Below are 19867 nucleotides of genomic sequence, written 5' to 3'. Positions count from 1 at the left end.
ACATCAGGGGTACACAATAAGACCCTGTTTCAAAGAATATAAACAATAGAACAAACAAATGCTGTGAAATAATTTTATGTCATGAAATATAAATGTCTTTTCTCTAAAAAATTGAATATATAACTCTATCATCTTTCCAAAACAAAACTAGCAACCTTTAAGTATTTACTATTTATTCTGAATTATAAAATCAGAGGAAAGAATAGGTGATCTTTAGGTACTATTATATATTTTTTCCTCTTCTCAAGACAGTTTCTCTGTGAAGTTGTGGCTGTCCTGGAGCTCCCTCTATAGACCAAGCTGGGCTGCAACTCAGAGAGATCCACCTACCTCTGCCTCCCAAAGGCTGGGATTAAAGGCATGCTACATTACTGCCTGGCTAGCTACTATTACTTTATCCTGATAATTCTAAAGAAGCAACGTTTACATAGTATATTTATGAGAATGTATTACCTGATAGGTAGGCTAATCTGAAAGTTCCTTTACCTGAATAGCTTCCACTTTAGCTGTCCATTCACGAGCCTTTTGTAAGGCTTCTTTTAAGGACAATACATTGGGTAGAAAGGCTGGAATGTTCTTGGCTTCATTCACAATATTTTCTAAATTTGCCATACTGTGTCGAGGTCTAAATGAATAAAATAATAAGATACTAAGTAAAAGTCTAATCACTATAAGAATTAAAATAGCATTTTATAATGTATAAATAATTCATACTCATGAGCTTATTTAATTCTTAACAAATTCCCAAAAGCAACAAAGCAGCTACCATATTTATTTCTGTTTTACAGACAAGAAAACTAAGGCGTTATTTCTCTTAAAATAATATAGTACATGACACACCTGATGTACTGATTTAGAATGAGTCTTGGCGCTAGGCTCCCTTTCCTACTGAGTCCTAGACTACCTCCACTCTACCTCTCTAAAACACCTACAATGATCAGAGAAGGGTGATGGGCATGGGCTATCAACAAAGGAAGTAACAGAACAGAAACCCATCTATGTTGACCATATACTTTCCTTCAACTATATTCATTAATATCTAATTATTCCCTGATGAACAAAACAAAGACTTCATTCTCATTAATCAAAACCCAAGAATTACACTCTTCCGGGAAACTAGGAACAAATTATTTTAGGCTCATAGCCATGTAAAGTAGTAGATAATTCTGCCTAGAAAATTCAAAGTACTTTGACCAAAGCCCTAAACAAATAAATACACTATCTAATGAAAGAAAGTGGAAAAAGGTATGGACAAATTTTGCTTTTAAGTTGGCAGTTTTAGCTGGGATGGGAGCAGGGAAAAGTTTGAATGATGTAGGAAACAGAAGAGTTTAGGCAGTACACACAAAAGAATCCAGAGCCCCACAGATCCACTACGTAAATCAGTGGGAAGTTTACAAAGACTGCCGTTGTCGAATTGCCAAGAGGCATTCCAGGTACTGGAAACTGTTAATGAGCCAGACTGGCTGATCTTTTTGCCTCAAAAATCTTTTCAAACTTGGAAGGAGGATTTTGTTTTGTGGGTTTTTTTTTTTTTTTGTTTGTTTGTTTTTTTTTTTTTTTTGAGACAAGTTCTCATGTAGCTTAGGCTGGTCTTGAACTCTTTATTCTTCAGCTTCTACTTCTCAAGTCTCTCTCTCTCTCCCTCTCTTTTTCCTCTAAGTGAGAAGCCTCAGAGGGAGACCAGAAGAGGATATAGGACCCTGCAGAACTAAAGTTACAGATAGTTGTGTGCTGACCTGTGCTGAAACTTAAACTCTCTGGAAAAGCAACCAGTGTTCCTAAGCACTGAGTCATTTCTCTACCCCTTGACTTTATTAATGAGACAACTGTCACCAAAATGTTTTCACCTTGCCTGCAGGCAGACCTTAGCCTTCTCTTCCCATCGTTCAGAGACTGTGAGGAGCTCCTGTAGTTCAGCCATTGCTTTTTCCACAGCATGATGAGGTGCCAAGCCTACCCCAGAGTCAATAAGCTTCTTGATGACATCCAAAGTGACTTGCTGTGGGTCTGACAGGGCGAGTCTGACTTCATCCAACCACCGAGCCTGCTGTAGCTCTTGCTTCAGTCCAGGCAGCTCAGGCAGTTCCACAGAGAGACTAGAGCCCATGTCTATCAACATTTGGAGTTTGGAAGAATCTGGGGTTTCATCCATCATGGCCTCTTGGGCACGCTCATGAAATTCTTCTACATCATCCAGCAGATTCTGAAAGGGTGAGAAAACAAAAATAAACAGCAAATTTTGTTTGAAGCTACTGCTACTTAGTTACAGAGTACTTGCCTACTATGAGCAAGGCCTTGAGTCTGATCCCCAGTTCTCAACACTACTACTAAAAAGATAAAAGAGCAAGTGCCAGAAATAGTTCAGGCAAACTATCAATTCTAGGCCCTCTAATAATCCCAAAATATTAGCACCAAAGAGTCAGAAAAGTACGGTACCTGGTAACTAATTTCTATCTATACTCCCTTTTAAAAAGATTTTTTATTTATGTGTTTAAGTGTTCTGCCTATATATATATGTATGTATACCACATGCGTGTGTGGATTCCTGGTGCTCTCAGAGGGCAGAACAAGACATCAGATCTGGAAATGGAGGTTAAACATGGCTTTAAACCACCATGTGGGTGCCGGGATCCAAACCTGGGTCCTCTGGAAGAGGAACCAGTGCTCTTTACTACTGAACCACCTCTCCAGTTCCCATCTATACAATTCAAATGTGGCTGAGTCAATAAAATGTGTCTTTTTATGACAAGGGCTACAAATGATTCATTCAACAGATTTTAAATTCCAACTAACTTAGACACAGCCATAGTTGTAGCATATAGTATAGAGCAAGGTGATTGCTTTGAAGCCTCTACAATAAAAGAACCAGTTTATTTCCCTTCTCTCTCCCTTTCTTTCTTGGGGTTGGGGAAGGGGAATGTGCCATAGTATGTGCACATGGAGGTCAGAAAACAACTTGTGGGAGGTGATTCCCACCCTAGATTACCTTGGTCTCGGGAATGGGACTCAGGTCATCAGACTTAACCTACTGACTCATTTTGCTAGACCCCATACATTCCAATATAGGCAGACAGTATAATAAAGATCTAAGTAAAATATTTCAATTAGTTAGACATTCTAAATGTAAAATAAGGCAACCTAACAGAGAATGACCAAAGGTGAGAAAAGATATTAGTTAGCAGTAGTAACTATATATGACATCAAATCAACACTAAAGCAAAGGGTAAAGAGATGACTCAGCAGATAAAGTGCTTGCTATATAAATGTTGAGGACCCACACAAAGGTGGGGCAGGAATGGTAGCCTGCTTGTAATTAGCACACTTCAGAGCTACAAAAAAGAATCCCCAGGGCAAGCTGGCCAGCTGAATAGGTGAGCTCCAGGTTCAAAGATCCTGTCTCAGTAGAAAGTAGAAAGAGACCCCATCTTATGCACCTGTACAAATGTGTGTCCACATATGAACATGTATATGTAAGTTCCTGCACACAAAGTAAGGAAGGAAGGAAGGAAGGAAGGAAGGAAGGAAGGAAGGAAGGATTAATGAAGAACTTGGAATAGAATGTGGTGGAAAAGGTTCAAGCCTGACAAATATTAATGCCCCCCACCCTTTTTAAAAACAGATCTCCATATAACCTAGGGAGCCCTTGAATTTAGCTAAGTATGACTTTAAACTTCTGATCCTCTGTGATGGTTATTCATAGTTGTCAACTTGACCATATCTGGAATGAACTACAATCCAGAAACAGCACAGTTGTGATTTGGATTTTGAGGCTGGAAGGCACACCTTTAATCTGAACCATACCTTCTGCTGAAAGCCTATGTAAGGACATGGAAGGAGGAAGGTTCCTTCTGTGCCTGCTTGCCCTCGCCTTGGCAGTGCATCCATTACTTCACTGGCATTGCAGCCTACTTCTTGGGGATTCCATCACATACAGAAGACAAGATGAGACACCCAGCCACATGGGACTGAGCAGCTACTAGATTATTGGACTTTCCATTCGTAAATAGCCATTGTTGGACAGCAGCATGTCAGTCATTTCAATAAATTCATTCATATATATGTATATATACATACATAAATACATATGAGAAGGAATGATAAAAAGCTTTAGTTTACACGGATATAAAGAGTCAAGTTTCCCTGTTCTTTCCAATTGCCTAAAGGCCTGATTGCTCAGCCTTATTATGCCTCTCAGGAACCTAAAAAAAAAAATTTAATGTAAAAAATAAGGTCAGAGAGAGATTGAGATTCATTCCCTAAATTCTGGGACTCTAGAGAACTCTGGCTATATATCCTCCTTATCTCTTTAGCACTGGGATTATAGATGCTTATTACCATACCAATTTTTTGTTAGTTTTTTTACAAGACAAGGTTTCTCAGTGTAATAGACCTGGCTGTCTCGGAACTTGGCTCTGTATACGTGGCTGGCTTGAACTTACAGAAATCTCCTGCTTCTACCTCCTGAGTATTGAGACTAAAGGTGTGCACCACCACCGCCTGGTATTTTAATCAGCTATTCGAGATCAAACCCAAGGCTTCAGGCATGCCATGTATGCATTCTTCTAACTGAGCTACAGCCCCAGACAAGATTTTTAGATAACTGAGCTCAATATGTTGCTACATGTGGATAAAGTAGCAAACCAGATAAGTAAAGGACAGACAACAATAATGTCTTACAGATTACAGTGAGTTAAGATTTCATTTGATAGCTCTAGAGATCCACCAGAAAATCTGTTTTGTTTTTTCCCCAAGACAGGGTTTCTCTATATAGTCCTGGCTATTCTGGAACTAGCTCTGTAGACCAGGCTGGCCTGAGGGACTAACTCTGTAGATCCAACTCAGATAAACATCTGTCTCTGCCTCATTAAGTGCTAGGATTAAAGGCATGTACCACCACTGCCCAGAGAACTAGAAAATTTCAATCACAGGAAAGGGGTCTAACTTGATTTATATTTAAGATGACCAATAATGCTAAAAAGGAAAAGAAAAAAGCAATTAAGAGGTAGAGGGGCCAGAGGAATGGCTCTGCTATTAAGAGCACTGGTTGTTCTTCCAGAAGACCCAGGTTTAGATTCCAGAACCCATAGGGTAGTTTACAATCATATCTAACTCCAGTTTCAGGGGATCCAACACACTTTTTTGGGCTCCTTGGATACGACACATGCACGTGGTGCAGACATACATACAGACAAAACACCGTACCACACAGGTGGTACAATAACCAAAGGATATAGTTTGGAGATAATAATGGAAGATACACTGGAAACAAACGTTTTGATTTATCAAAAGTTTTTTTTTTAATTTTTATACAATATTCTGTCTGTGTGTGTGCCTGCAGGCCAGAAGAGGGCACCAGACCTCATTACAGATGTTTGTGAGCCACCATGTGGTTGCTGGGAATTGAACTCAGGACCTTTGGAAGAGCAGATAATGCTCTTAACTACTGAGCCCTATCAAAAGTTTTTTACAATGCTTTTTAGTCTACCAAAGAAATACAGAATATGCATCAGAATATAGGGTCTGTAGTTAAAAAAAAAAAAAAGGTAGTCTGGTGTCATATGTACCTTTAGAAGATAACCCCTCCCAAAAGATCTACACCAACCCCACATCAGAGGTCTGATCTCCAAAATATATAAACAATTCAAGAAATTGGTCATCAAAAGAACAAATAATCCAATAAAAAAAATGAAGTACAGACATAAACAGAGAACTCTCAACAGAGGAATCTAAAATGGCTGAAAGATACTGAAGGATATATTCAACATCCTCAGTCATCAAAGAAATGCAAATCAAACAACTCTGAGATTCCATTTTACACCTCTAAGAATGGCCAAGATCAAAAACACTGATGAAAACTTATGCTGGAGAGGTTGTGGGGAATGCAAGCTGGTACAACCTCTTTGGATGACCAGCAAGCTGGTATAGCCCCTTTGGATGTCAGTGTGGCGATTTCTCAGAAAATTAGGACAACCTTCCTCAAGACCCAGTAATACCACTTTTGGGTATATATCCAAAGGATGCTCAATCGTGCCACAAAAGACACGTGCCCAACTATGTTCATAGCAACTTTGTTTGTCATAGCCAGAACCTGGAAACAACCTAAATGCCCCTCGACTGAAGAATGGATAAGGAAAATGTGGTACATTTACACAATGGAGTACTACACAGCAGAAAAAAAGTAACAACACCTTGAATTATGCAGGAAAATGGATGGAGCTACAAAACATCATTTTGAGTGAGGTAACCCAGACACAAAAAGACAATTATCACATGTACTCACTCATAGATGGTTTTTAAACATAAAGCAAAGAAAATCAGCCTACAAATCACAATCCCAGAGAACCTAGACAACAATGAGGACCCTAAGAGAAACATACATAGATCTAATCTACATGGGTAGTATAAAAAGACAAGATCTCCTGAGTAAATTGGGAGAATGGGGACCTTGGGGAAGGATGTAAGTGGGGAGGGGAGAAGCAGGGAGGGGAGGAGAGAAAAATGTAGAGATCAACAAAAATGAATAATAATAATAAAGATAACCCCTTCCTAAAAGAGAACCAAATGGTCTTACAAAATGCAGTAAAGTAAGAATGCAATTGATACTAAGATACTACAAACTGATGATTCCAATACACAATACAAAAACTATATGAAAATTACTAACTGTGCAAAATAATGTAACCTTTGAGATTTTTATATAATCATTAAATAATAATAGTCTTGGAAATGCCAGAGCCCTGACTTAAAAGCTCATGTGTTATTAGTAACTTAGAACTACACTCTAAGATTCTTTTTTATTAACATTACACTTAAAATACATTTGTGTTAGATGGGGGTTCTCATCAAAAATTAGTATACATAAGAATAATTCTAAACTGCAGAATGATTCTAAACTGCTCACAGTTCAGGATAAAAGCTAAGAGTAAAGCCAAGGGGCTAGAGAGATGATGGTTCAGTGATTATGAGCACTAGCAGTGGCTGCTCTTCCAGAGGACCCAAGTTTGATTTCTAGCACCCACATGGTGGGTAACAACCATGTGTAAACTTCAACTTCAGGAAATAGGACACCCTCTCAGATCCTCCATGGTTACTGTACACAGTGCACAGGCATACATGCAGCCAAAACAACTTAAAAAAAAAAAAGCTAAAAGATTGCCTACTAAAGAACCTTAGACAATATACAATAAGAAAAAGGAGCTCAAAGGACCAAACACTAGTCTATACATACAATTCTCCTAAGTTGGAACAGAAGCTTATAAACAAAAAACATTATTTAAAAAGAAAAAAAAAAGATTTAATGTTTCACCTTTACTTGTCGAGTTTGGCTGATGACACACGGAAGACTAAAAAGTTGCTGGACAAAGGCCTTCAATTCTTCTACTGTCAGTTTGGTCCGAGTCTTCCCACTATCTGAGCTCTGCCTGATATGAAATAATATTGAGACATAGAAAAATATGGTCATTTTGACATCAAATGGGGCTCCTACTCTCTCTGGTCTTAAAATTCTAGTGCTGAATAATTCCCCTGCAGATGATTATGAAAATATAACTAGCCAAGTGACAGTCCCTCTAGTCTATAACAGCTATAAGTTTGAAACACTAAATAAATTCCCCTGGTGTAACATTAAGCTCACTGAGAAAACTAATTCCTTGTGTGTTAAGAGGCTCACAACACTGGAAACACAGGGTTTTCAGCTGCCTTCGATGAATGAACTCCCTGAATCTATCCCAAATTCTTTTTTGTTTTAAAGACATTATTTTTATGTGTATGGATGTTTTGCTTGCATGTATGTCTGTGTACTACATGAGTGCAATGCTTAAGGAGGACAGAAGAAAGCATCAGGACTCCTAGAACTGTAACCATGTGGGTGCTAGGAACTGAACTTGGGTCCTCTGGAAGAACAGTAAGTGGTCTTAACCACTGAGCCATACCATCTCTTCAGTCCATCCAACAAAATCTTTGATATATACTTTTTTTTTAAAAAAAATTTTTTACCAGACTCTCCAAAGAGGTCAGTGTCCTAAAAGCAAATTAATGCCCACTGGAAACTGCTATAGCAAAGGTTCTCTGATTATATATATATAATTAAAACTTTAAAATCCAATAAAAAGTACTATAGAAAAAGCCACACAGAGGAATATATTGAAGAGCTATAAAATAATATCACAGAAATGGTAATTTTAAAAAAGGAAGGAAGGGGAAAGAAATAACAAGCCACCTAGATGTGGCAGGAAGAAAAGTCCAAGCTGAATAAAGAGCAAATAACCCCTAAACAAAGGCATACCTGACATCTATCAAGAAGTGCAAGACAAAGAATATCAGAAAGGAACAAGAAAAGAGTTTGTTGAAGGAAAAGAATGTGAAATTAAATATATAAAAGTTTTCGAGACAGGTTTCTCTGTGTAGCTTTGGAGCCTGTCCTGGAGCTCCCTCTGCAGACCTGGCTAGCATCGAACTCACAAAGATCCACTTGCCTCTGCCTCCGGAGGGCTGGGATTAAAAGGCATGCACCACCGCTGCCTGGCATAACTTCTCCTTAAAAAGTAAAAAAGTTCTAATATGGTGGCGCACGCCTTTAATCCCAGCACTTGGGAGGCAGAGGCAGGCGGATCTCTGTGAGTTCGAGGCCAGCCTGGTCTAGAAGAGCTAGTTCCAGGACAGGAACCAAAAAAAGCTATGGAGAAACCCTGTCTCAAAAAAAAAAAAAAGTTCTAATAAAAGGTAGAAAATAAAAATAATCACTTGAATTCAAAATATTTTATTCAGATCTTTTGTTATTAAGTATCTTGACTCATGTTAAAAGACAACTTAACTTGCTGGATGTTGTGGTATGCCTTTAATCCCAGCACTCATGAGGCAGAGGCAGGTGGATCTCTGTGAGTTTGAGCCTATATTTCTATATTCCTAATTACTTCAGATAAAGTTGAATATACTGCTAGGTCTTTGACCCAAAGACACTACATAAACTTCAGTGTTATTTTCAGCATTGAAACTAGCCAGTCGACTTGCTGCTTCCTTGGTGTGGTTTATAACTCACTTAAGTTAAAAGAGCTTTGTACAACTTATGAATATGAAGAAAGGGAGGGGTTGGAGAGGAAGGGGAAGTTACTAGGGATTGAAGAGAAACTGCCACGGGAAGAAAATAATACAGGGTCTCAAAAGCAACTACAACTGGAAGAACAGGAGTCCAGGGCAGAACTACACTCTTCTTAGGCTTACCTGTGTTTTTGCTTTTTGCTCAGAAGCAGCTGAGCCACAGAACCACAAGTCTCAGCTTCTTTCACTGCATCCCTGAGCTTTCGAAAGAGATCATTCTCTGGGTATTTCCTATCCTCGGCATCTTCCAACATTACTCTCAATTCAATCAAATCTGTAAAGATAAATACAATGATAGACACAAAAAACCATTCTACAATAGTCACAAAACTTACTCAAGAGTGACTAATATTCTGGCAGAAATGATGAAGTTTTGATAATCTCCAATATAAAAGTTTCTGACCAGATAATTATTCCAAATAGATGACTTCACTCAAATAAAATATGTTTGATCTCTCTCCTTCATCCCTATTCCCTTCCCTTTCTCTCTGCCTACCCTCTTCTTTGTCTCTCGCAAAAACAATCAAAAATCAAATGTTTTCAGTGTTACTGAACTAAATTTGGCTACCTAAAATACATACCTGCTACAACTTATCAGACCCATATTATGTCAGCCTTTTCATTTAAAAAGAGATTCTGTGTGTGGTGGCAGAGTCATGTAATCTTAGCAATGACACCAAGGAAAGAAAGGTTATGAAACTGAGGACAGACAGGGAAACAAAGCACACTTCCAAATCACAAGAGACTATCTTAAAACTAGGCATGGCCTGCAGCCATAAAAATGACCATGATATCTTACCACAGAAGATAAGTTTATCAGGTCTGCTTAGTACATGGATAAGAGAAAATTAACTGTATATTCAACTATGAAATTATAAGCTAGAATTCCATTTGTTAATGGAGAACAAAAACATACAATTAAAGGTTTTGTTTAAAGTGACAATTTTTCATAACAAAGAAGGAAACTTAACCTTTCTTATGGTTGAAGCTAGCTGATAATGCTTCTGTAACACGACTGACCCAAGTGTCATAGGACTGTGCCCTCACTTTTACACCACAAAGTAGAGAAGGGAGGTCTTCTAGTGGGTAGCGGTACCTACAAAAAAATTTTAAAAACAGAAGTAAAAGCTTTAAATAGAACCTGAAATAAGAGAAAAAAAAAATCAAAGAAAACCAGTTTCAATGCAGAGAGAGGCAAGAAATGCACGACATTAACTGGCCACAAAACTAATTATGGCTAGGCTGGTTAGGGCTAATTTCAAAGAACTAGCACGCCTTTAATCCCAGTACTCGGGAGGCAGAGGCAGGCAGATCCCTGTGAGTTTGAGACCAGCCTGGTCTACAGAGTTAGTTCCAGGACAGGCTCCAAAGCCACAGAGAAACCCTGTCTCGAGAAACCAAAAAAATAAATAAATAAATAAAATAAAATAAAATAAAAATGTATATAGTCAAGGAAAAGTTATTTGTTTAGGAACAGGAATGAAAACAAAGAATAACATTAAGATGTGGTTTTCTTGCCAGGTAGTGATGCACACTTTTAATACCAGCACTTGGGAGGCAGAGGCAGTCAGATCTCCATGAGTTCGAGGCCAGTCTAGTCTACAGACTGAATTCCAAGACAGCCAAGGTTACACAGAGAAACCCCGTCTGAAAAAACAAAACAAAAGGATAATGTGCAATAACTTTTAAATACCTAAGACATTTGTTCTGCATGGGGCAGGAGCACAAATCAGTTGGATGGTACAGACATACAAGTCGCTCCGGATTACAGGAACAGGTGAGAGCTGAGAGAAAACATGTGGTTCTGCATGCTGAACACTGTCGCTCATCATCAGGAACAAGTTCAAAAACTTCTTCTTCTGACATCACGACACCCTGGAAAATAATTTATATCATCAGATCAGGTCTCAACTGAAACAAAAAGGAATATCTTAAAAAGAATTAAAAATTAGGCATGGGGCACATTCCATTAATCCCAGCATTCAGAAGACAGAAGTAGGGAGATCTCTGTGGGTTTCAGGGCAGCCAGGACTTATATAGTGAGACCTTGTCTTTAAAAAGAAAAAGAAAAAAGAAAAAGGATTTAAAATTCTATCAATAGAAATAGCACAAAAGATTAAGAAAAGGTTAACAAACCCTGAAAATAACTAGCATTTGAGGAGATGAGGAAGAAGACAGACTAGTCCAATCTGACAGTCTAGAATCACACAACTTGGATGAAAAAAATCCAAAACCAAACAAATAAAAAACAACAACCCAGAATTTAATTTTATCGTTTAAAGTAATTAACATTCAGGGGCCAGCTAGATGGCTATTTCCTTGAATTCAACATCTGGATTTCACAAGGCAGCAGGAGAGAACCAGCTTCTGAGAGTTCTGACTTCCACATGCAACATGGAAGCTTACATTCACACGCATTTACGCATAGAATAAGTAAAAGTTCATTAATACCAGAGCCAGAAGGCAAACATCTGTAATCTGAGCACTTGAAAGGCCAAGGAAAGAGAACTGCCAGGATCGCCACTGCTTTACAGTCAACTCTAGGGCAAGCCTGTGCTAGAGTAAGAACCTGTCTCAGGAAATAAGAAAATGGGGCTGAAGAGATGGTTCTTCAAGAGCACTTACTGTTCTTGCAAAGAACCTAAGCTCACTTCCTACCAACCACATGGCTCACAAGTGTGTTTAACTTTAGTTCCATGACAATTGACAACCTCTTTAGGCCTTTGTGGGTATGAGGCACAAATTTAGTGCACAGGCAAAACATTGCTATACACACACACACACACACACACACACACACAGAGTACACAGGCAAAACATTGCTACACACACACACACACCAAATCTCAAATCAGAATGGCTAAGATCAAGAAACAACTAGGGCAGGAGAGGCGGTCTCATTTTCCAGCACCCTGGTTCCAAGAGTTCTAACACCTTCTGCCCTTGAAGGACACTACATGCATGTGCTGCACATACAAATATGCAGGCAAAACACTTGTACACATCAGAAACAATACAAACAAACAAATGAAACAACTGACAACAAACAGAAAGATGTGGGAAAAGAAGAACCCTCAACTCACTGCTGGTGGGACTGTAAACAGCTCAGCCAATCTGGAAATCTGTTGGAGAATGTTCAAAAAGCTGAAAATAAATCTTCATTATGGCCCAGTTATACCACTACTTAGCACATGCCCAAAGGACTTGACATTCTTTTCCAGATACTTGTTCATTCGTTTTCACTGCTGCTATAGTCACAACAGCTAGTAAACAGCAACAATCTAAATATCCTTCAAGTGATGAATGGATAATGAAATGTTTTTCATATAGACAATGGAATACTATTCAGCTGTAAGAAAAACGGAATCATGACATTTGCAGGTAAATGGAAAGAACTAGAAAACATTATACTGGGTGAGGAAATCCAAACCCAGAAAGACAAACACTGCAAGTTCTCTTATTTGTGGCTCCTAGCTCTGAATCTTCAGATGTAAGTATCTAACCTGGAAAAACCACAGAAACCAGGAAAGAGGATCACAGTGGGTGGTGGTAGTGTGGCCTCAACTCTAGAGAGAACAGCAGTACACAGTGTCTACGAAGGGGGAAATAGGAAGATACTGGGGGGGGGGGGGGGCAGGACAATACCAAGAGAGGAGGAACAAAGAGGGATAAATAACACTAAAGATATTTGTAAAAGCCATAGAGAATCATACTATTTATCTAAGTATATATATGTACAAGCATATATACACACACAATTTAAATAAAGTTTAATAATGTTTCCCTTAAATGTCACACGGAATCTAACAAAAACAAACAAACAAAAGTAGACATGAAAAAGAACCCCCTCTCAAGTTGTTAGTCAAGTAATGTTGCCCTTGGTTGCCTTCCAGAAGTTGAAGGTAAGCCCCCATTGCTAAAGACACCAAACACTTTGTAAACAAGACTCAGAAATCAAGTTCAATCTAGGCCTAGCTTTCATAGTACCAGAAGGAACTATGCCGGCTGCCAAATGAGAAAACCAATCAATAGTCCTACCCAGTTGTAACACTTACAAAGCATGGCAATGACAAAAATAGTGAGTGATCACCAAAGGTTGAATAGTGGCACTTCCATTATTGCATTAACTAATAACTGGACTTCAGGCCCATTCCATAGGAGGGAATTCAGGTCTGGTACTGTAAACCCAGTCTATTACGTAGAGAAAAATCTTCTACTTTCCTAAACTAGGATAATTTCTAGTTGCATTATAAAGACTTAGCTTTATAATCACTGATTAAGTGTAGCTTCCATCCCTCATCAAAGAACTTTCTTTTTGTAGCAGGCAGAGACCATTACAAACACCCATAACTATCTAAAAATGGAGATAACAGCTGATTCTGGGTTGCCCAGGCCTAACTGACTCATCTACAATATAAACCCTACACCTAAGGTCCAGGAAACATCGTGGAAGGGGGGCAAGAAAAGATAGATGATCAGTGTATCTGCCAGATATACCTTCTATAAATGACAGGAAAGTTGCACTCATGGACTTTCAACAAAATGGTATCCTAAACAAGACCTGAGCAATGATACCACCAGTTGACATGCCAACGTGGATGGGGAAATCTCACAAGACCCCGGCTTCCAACCCAGATGAAGAGCTAACTCAGGCAATTAATGACAGCTAAGAGAGAGAATCAGTGTTCCCAGCAATGAGCCCTCCTCTAATTGATTAACAGTCATCTCTAAAAACATACACATAAGCAACTCTAAATGGACTCAGGTTATATTTATATAATTAACTCATATATATGTGCCAATAATAATTAAAGAAAGAGGCCAAGAATTTGAGGTGTGTGTCGGGCAGAGGGATGATATGGGAGGAGGAGAAGGGAGGAGCAGGGGTTTAGAAATACAGCTTATATAAAATTTATAAAAAGAACAAAAAACAAAATAGCTATTTAAAAGAGGAAAGAAATGCACTCAGCATACTCATACTCACCATTTGTACAACTGATTCCCTCAATCGTGTTTCTTCTTCAGTCATGAGAGTCAACTCTTTGCACACCATGGCAGCCAGCCCTACATCTAAGCATTCTGGATCGGCTGCCATCTTGAAAATGAGTTCCTCATGTGAAAAGACACAATGGCGCCTCAGCCGTCGATAGTGATTTACACACTGACGTCCAATGGGCAACTGAAAACATCAGATTTCCAAATTAAATTTCTTATATATTCTAGCACATAACCTCTATTCATCTTCAGGTATTCACTTTTATTATAAAGAAGAAAAAGTATGTCCTATATGAACATAAAACATAACATAAATAGTAATTCTCTGGAACCCAGCCAAATTTCACAGGTCTTTCCCCAAACAATGTCCATAAGCCAAGATGCTAAGTTTCTGCCCTAAGCTAATTCATAGTATATACCAAGAACTGAACAGGACTGGGTCTACTAATACATGTCTTTAATCCCAGCACTGGAGAGACAGAGGCAGGTGAATCCCTGAGTTCGAGGTCAGTCTGGTCTACATAGTGAGACTCTGTCTCAAGAAAAAAATAAAACAAAAAAAGAAACTTTTTTTTTTTTTTTTTTTTTTGGTTTTTTTGAGACAAGGTTTCGCTATAGTTTTAGAGCCTGTCCTGAAACTAGCTCTTGTAGGCCAGGCTGGTCTCAAACTCAGAGATCTGCCTGCCTCTGCCTCCCGAATGCTGGGATTAAAGGTGTGTGCCAACACTACCCGGCTGAAGATGATTTCAATGTCTTTACCATGCTCACTAATATGAACTTCATTTATTTCTCTATTTATTATTTGAGGCAAGGCCCTACTATGTAGTCCTAACTGTCCTGGAACTCACTATGTAGACCATACTGGTCTCAGTCAGAGATCCACCTGCCTTTGACTCCTGAGTGCTGACATTAAAAGTGTGCACCACTATACCTAGCTAATACTTGATATTTGGTCATGAGGAATTTCTTATTTTAGTGGTCCTAAGATTTTTGAATTTTGTTAAGATTTTTTGTTGTTGTCGTTTGTTTTAGGTTTATTTAATGTATGCCCAGCATACATGTGAAGGTCAGAAGACAACTTGAAGGAGTTGGTTCTCCTTCCATGTGGGTCCCAGGGATTGAATGCAGGTTATAAATCTTGGCAGCAAAGTGCCTTGACCTGCTGAACTATCTCATCAGCCCAGAGGCCTAACTTTTTTTTCACCTTGTGTATCAAAAGACTAATAGATTAATTTACTAATCTTAAACAAGTTAAATGTTATAGTTGAGAGTTAATACTTCTAAGGTGAAGTTTATGATACAAATGGAAATTTAACAACAGCTTTGTCTCTAAGGCTAACTTTTATTAAGTTGCTGTTTTGGCTTTCCTTTCCCACATGTTATAATTAAGGGGGCAGAGGCATGTGACTTTCTGTGAGCTTGAGGCCAGCCTGGTCTACAAGAGCTAGACAGTTACACAGAAAAACCCTGTCTCGAAAAACCAAAAAAAAAAAAAAATCTTCAACTCTTACCCGTATCCTACCCTATACCTGTCCAGTATCGTGTAAAACACAGTATTAGTTATTTTTTTGAAAGAGCTCAGGCCCAAAGCAAACCCTTAACTGAATCTTAATAGCACTGTATTATATGATTCTATAGCCAAATAAGGAAGAAGTTTTACATACTGGACCAAAACAAGACAGCTCAGAGAACCCAGAACTTCAAAGGCAGGATAAGCAACACAGCAAGTCTACATATTAAAACACAAAATACTTACTTGCTGTATTACTATATTTCCTCTATATGATTAACCATAAATGTAGTAACAAATAACAGTTACCCACAGAAAATGTAAGATCAGTTTTACTAAGGGATTCCCAACAAAAATGTTAAAAGGCTAATGAACCCAGCATCACTAGGGAAGAAAAATAAAGGCAGTATGTATTAAGTATTAATTCAATCTTTGCAGTCTTTTCTCAATCAACATGACGCAGCCACAGCTAATTGCACTATGATACAGCAATTGCTGCATTATTTATTTATATATTTTAAGATTCAAAAGTGTTCAGAGAAAATGAAGACTAGAGGAAACATGTATTCCCTCAGGAAAAGACAAATAACTGCCCATTTAGTTACAAACATACCAGGGAAAATAATAAATATGCAATGCAATGAAAATGCTAAATTACAATAGCTACTCCAATAAACCCTAAAATATTCATGGGCCCTACCCAAAACCCAGCTAGGTAAAATACTGCATTTTATAGGGGTGTTAGTAGACGTACAACAGCCACGTGCTATAGAACAGACCCAGTCAGCAGTACAGAAGTTCACAGCTTCAGCAAAGTTGTATCCCTGGTTAAATCCAGAGTGATAGGCACGAGGAAACGTCACAACAAACTCTCCAGCACACTGATTAGTCCTGTACACCTGAATGCAAATTAGGAACAAGGATTAAAAAAAAAAAGGAAGACGGGTCTACTCAGATAATTTCAATAATATTTTCTGAAATTGGAAATAATACTATACATATCAGAAATAATTATAGGATTTAAATAGCTAAAATTGCCAGGCAGTGACGGCGCATGCCTTTAATTACAGCAGGTAGAAGCAGGAAGATCTTTGTGAGTCTGAGTCCAGCCTGGTCTACAGAGCTAGTTTCAGGAAAGCCAGGGCTACACAGAGAAACCCAGTCTTAAAACAGAAGGCTAGAATTGTTTAGATTAACATTATATGATAAGAATTACAGTCAAAAGAATTTGTCAAACAGAAAATGGTACTTTCTTCCTAAGCTAAAAATCTTTTTTGCTTTGTTTTTTGTTTGTTTTTCGAGATAGGGTTCCTCTGTAGCTTTGGAGCCTGTCCTGGAACTAACTCTTGTAGACCAGGTTGGTCTCAAACTCACAGAGATCTGCCGGCCTCTGCCTCCCAAGTGCTGGGATTAAAGGCATGCACCACCACCGCCTGGCTTCCTAAGCTAAAATTTTTTTTTAAAGATTTATTTATTTATTATGTATACAATGTTTTGTCTGTCTGTATGTATGCTTGCTGACCACAAGAGGGCACCAGATCTCATTACAGATGGCTGTGAGCCACCATGTGGTTGCTGGGAATTGAACTCAGGACCTCTGGAAGAGCAGTCAGTGTTCTTAACCTCTGAGCCATCTCTCCAGCCCCCTAAGCTAAAATTCTTGCACTTAATGGTGAATGTCTAGAATCCTAGCCCTTGGAAGGTAGAAACAGGAGGAACAGGATCAAGATCATTCGTTGCTACAAGCTTGGGCCAAATAAGATCCTGTTTATAAATATTTTTTTCTTTAAAAACTATTAAAATTGCTTTTTGGTCCTGTGTTGTAAATAGGAAATAAAAGATTAAACTTCCTACAATCATTGCATAATATTTAGAAACTAAATCTATCAGCTAATGTCATGAGATACCCCCAACCAATCTTCCCAAAAGTTACTTTGTTATATGCTAATGCTATGGGTATTGCTTAATCAATTTTAATACCAGTTTACCTTTTCATTTTGTTTATTTAGGTTTTTCGAGACAGGGTTTCTCTGTGTTATAGCACTAGCTTTCATGGTATTTTATTTGTAGACCAAGCTGGTCTGGAACTCAAGAGATCCACCTGTCTCTGCCTCCAACTGCTGGGATTAAAGTTATAAACCACCATGCCCCATTTAATACCAGTTAAATTAGAACCTTCAAAATTATGTTCTAACAGTGTAACCAGCTGATATATTTTAATTTTTAATTCAGACAGAATTAATTTGTAAATATGAAAGATATTTCAAAACAGTGGCAATAGCTGTTCTAAGTAGGTTTATAACATTAATACCACTGCGGTGGTGGTGCCAGGACAGGCTCCAATACTACAGAGAAACCCTGTCTTGAGAAACCAAAAAACAAACAAACAAACAAACAATAAAACAAAACAAAAAACAAAAACAAAATGTGATGGCATATGTTTTTGATCCCAGCACTTAGAAAGCTGGAGCAGACAGTATGGTTGAGACCATTATGTCAATATATTAAGTTCCAGGCCAGCCAGAACTATATAGTAAAACCCTTTCTCCAACAAAAATAAATACAAAAGTTAAAACAAAATAAAACAAAGAGCCGGGTGGTGGTGGCGCATGCCTTTAATCCCAGCACTCGGGAGGCAGAGGCAGGCGGATCTCTGTGAGTTTGAGACCAGTCTGGTCTACAAGAGCTAGTTCCAGGACAGGCTCCAAAACCACAGAGAAACCCTGTCTCGAAAAAACCAAAGAAAGAAAGAAAGAAAAGAAAGAAAGAAAGAAAAAACATAAAACCTGAAATCTTCTGGGCATGGATACCCTGACTGGTGTATATATTACCATGTCCAGCTTAAAAAAAAGAAGAGAAAAGACAAAGAACCCTTTCCTAGTTAGCTTTAACTGTTAACTTGTCACAGCAGAGTCACATGAGTAGTGTATTAACTGAAGAATTTCCTTGATTAGACTGGCCTATGAAAGAGGTCAGTCTTGATTCATTTAGGCTGGCCAGTGCACTACCCAGCTCCCACCATGTGATGGTACTGTTCCCTGGGAAGATGGTCCTGGGTTATATAAAAGAAAGCTAAATATCAGCCTTCTTAGCCAGCAACAGTTATCTCCCATGATTTCTGCAATACTTTTTTGCTTTGATTTCCTTGACCAGAGGCAATGCTTTGTTGGAACAGCCATGCAGGCCCTGTCTTCAACTTCCTACCTTAATTTTCCTCAATGATGAACTCTATGATCTAGAATTTTATGCTGAGAGAAACCCTTAAGTTATACTGATCAGTGCTTTTAATTACAGCAACAGAATGAAAACTAGAAGGGTTATCACTTTAAAGAACTTGATTATTCTAGTTAAGTAGGGAGAATACAGAACACGAGATCTGGGGGTTACTGAGACAGTTCACAGCAGGTATAAGGCCTTGTTACCGTGCCTGATGACCTGAACTCAGTCTCCAGGACTCACATGGTAGAATCGGAGAACTGACTCCTACAAGTTGTTCTCTAAACTACTACACATGCACCACGGCAAAACAGGGCTGGAGAGATGGCTCAGCTCTTAAAGGATAGGCTTATAAACAAAAGCACAAAAAAAAAGGGGGGTGGGGAAGCAATTAAAAACAACAAAAAGTTTTAAAAGGCTTTTGGAGAGATGGCTCAGCAGTTAGGAGCACTCACTGCTCTTTCAGAGGCCAGGTCACTTTACAACACCCACATGGCAGCTGACAAGCTATAATGCCTATTCCGGTGTCCTCTTTGTCCTCTGAAGGCACCAGGAATACGGATAGCACACACACATAGAGGCAAACATAACACTGATACACATAAAATAAAATAAACCTTAAAAAAATTCCCAAGGGCTGTTGAGATGACTCAGCCATTAAGAGCACTTACTACTCTTACAGAGGGGCCCAGGTCAGTTTCCACCACCCACATGGTGATTCACAACCATCTTCATCAGTTCCAAGTGATTCAAATCCCTCTTCTGACTTCCTCAGGCACCCGGCATATACATGGTATGCATACATACTTGCAGGGAAAACATTCATACACATAAAATAAATCAATCTTAAATTTTTTTAAAACCCAAACATCTGGAAAATATACATTTAAATATATTTTATGTGTGAGAGAAACCCCGTCTCAGAAAAAAAAATGTGTGTGAAAATTGAGTATCTTAATGAAAACAAAAATGTATTTTAAATCGAATGAAAATGACCATACAAGATATTTTTAAAAACTGTTCTTAAAGTGAAAAAGAGTTGGGCAT

The 19867-nt window shown here is 38.4% G+C and overlaps 1 protein-coding gene across 1 annotated transcript in view; it reads right to left on the bottom strand.

Annotated features, from left to right (window-relative positions):
- Kdm5a (lysine demethylase 5A) overlaps positions 1-19867 on the bottom strand; it is an 83641-nt gene that overhangs the window by 29356 nt on the left and 34418 nt on the right. Inside the window, exons 13-20 of the mRNA XM_041679497.1 lie at positions 16384-16503; positions 14084-14278; positions 10793-10974; positions 10071-10195; positions 9223-9373; positions 7310-7424; positions 1851-2206; positions 487-625 (exon numbers count right to left, since the gene is read on the bottom strand). Of these exons, the coding sequence (XP_041535431.1) occupies positions 487-625; positions 1851-2206; positions 7310-7424; positions 9223-9373; positions 10071-10195; positions 10793-10974; positions 14084-14278; positions 16384-16503 (1383 nt within the window). The remainder of the gene's footprint in view (positions 1-486; positions 626-1850; positions 2207-7309; positions 7425-9222; positions 9374-10070; positions 10196-10792; positions 10975-14083; positions 14279-16383; positions 16504-19867) is intronic.

Source organism: Microtus oregoni, unplaced genomic scaffold (assembly GCF_018167655.1).
Source record: "Microtus oregoni isolate MIOR12 unplaced genomic scaffold, Mior012 000002F_ref0000024, whole genome shotgun sequence".
Classification (NCBI taxonomy): Eukaryota; Metazoa; Chordata; class Mammalia; order Rodentia; family Cricetidae; genus Microtus; species Microtus oregoni.
This window is presented reverse-complemented; position numbering and strand designations above follow the sequence as displayed.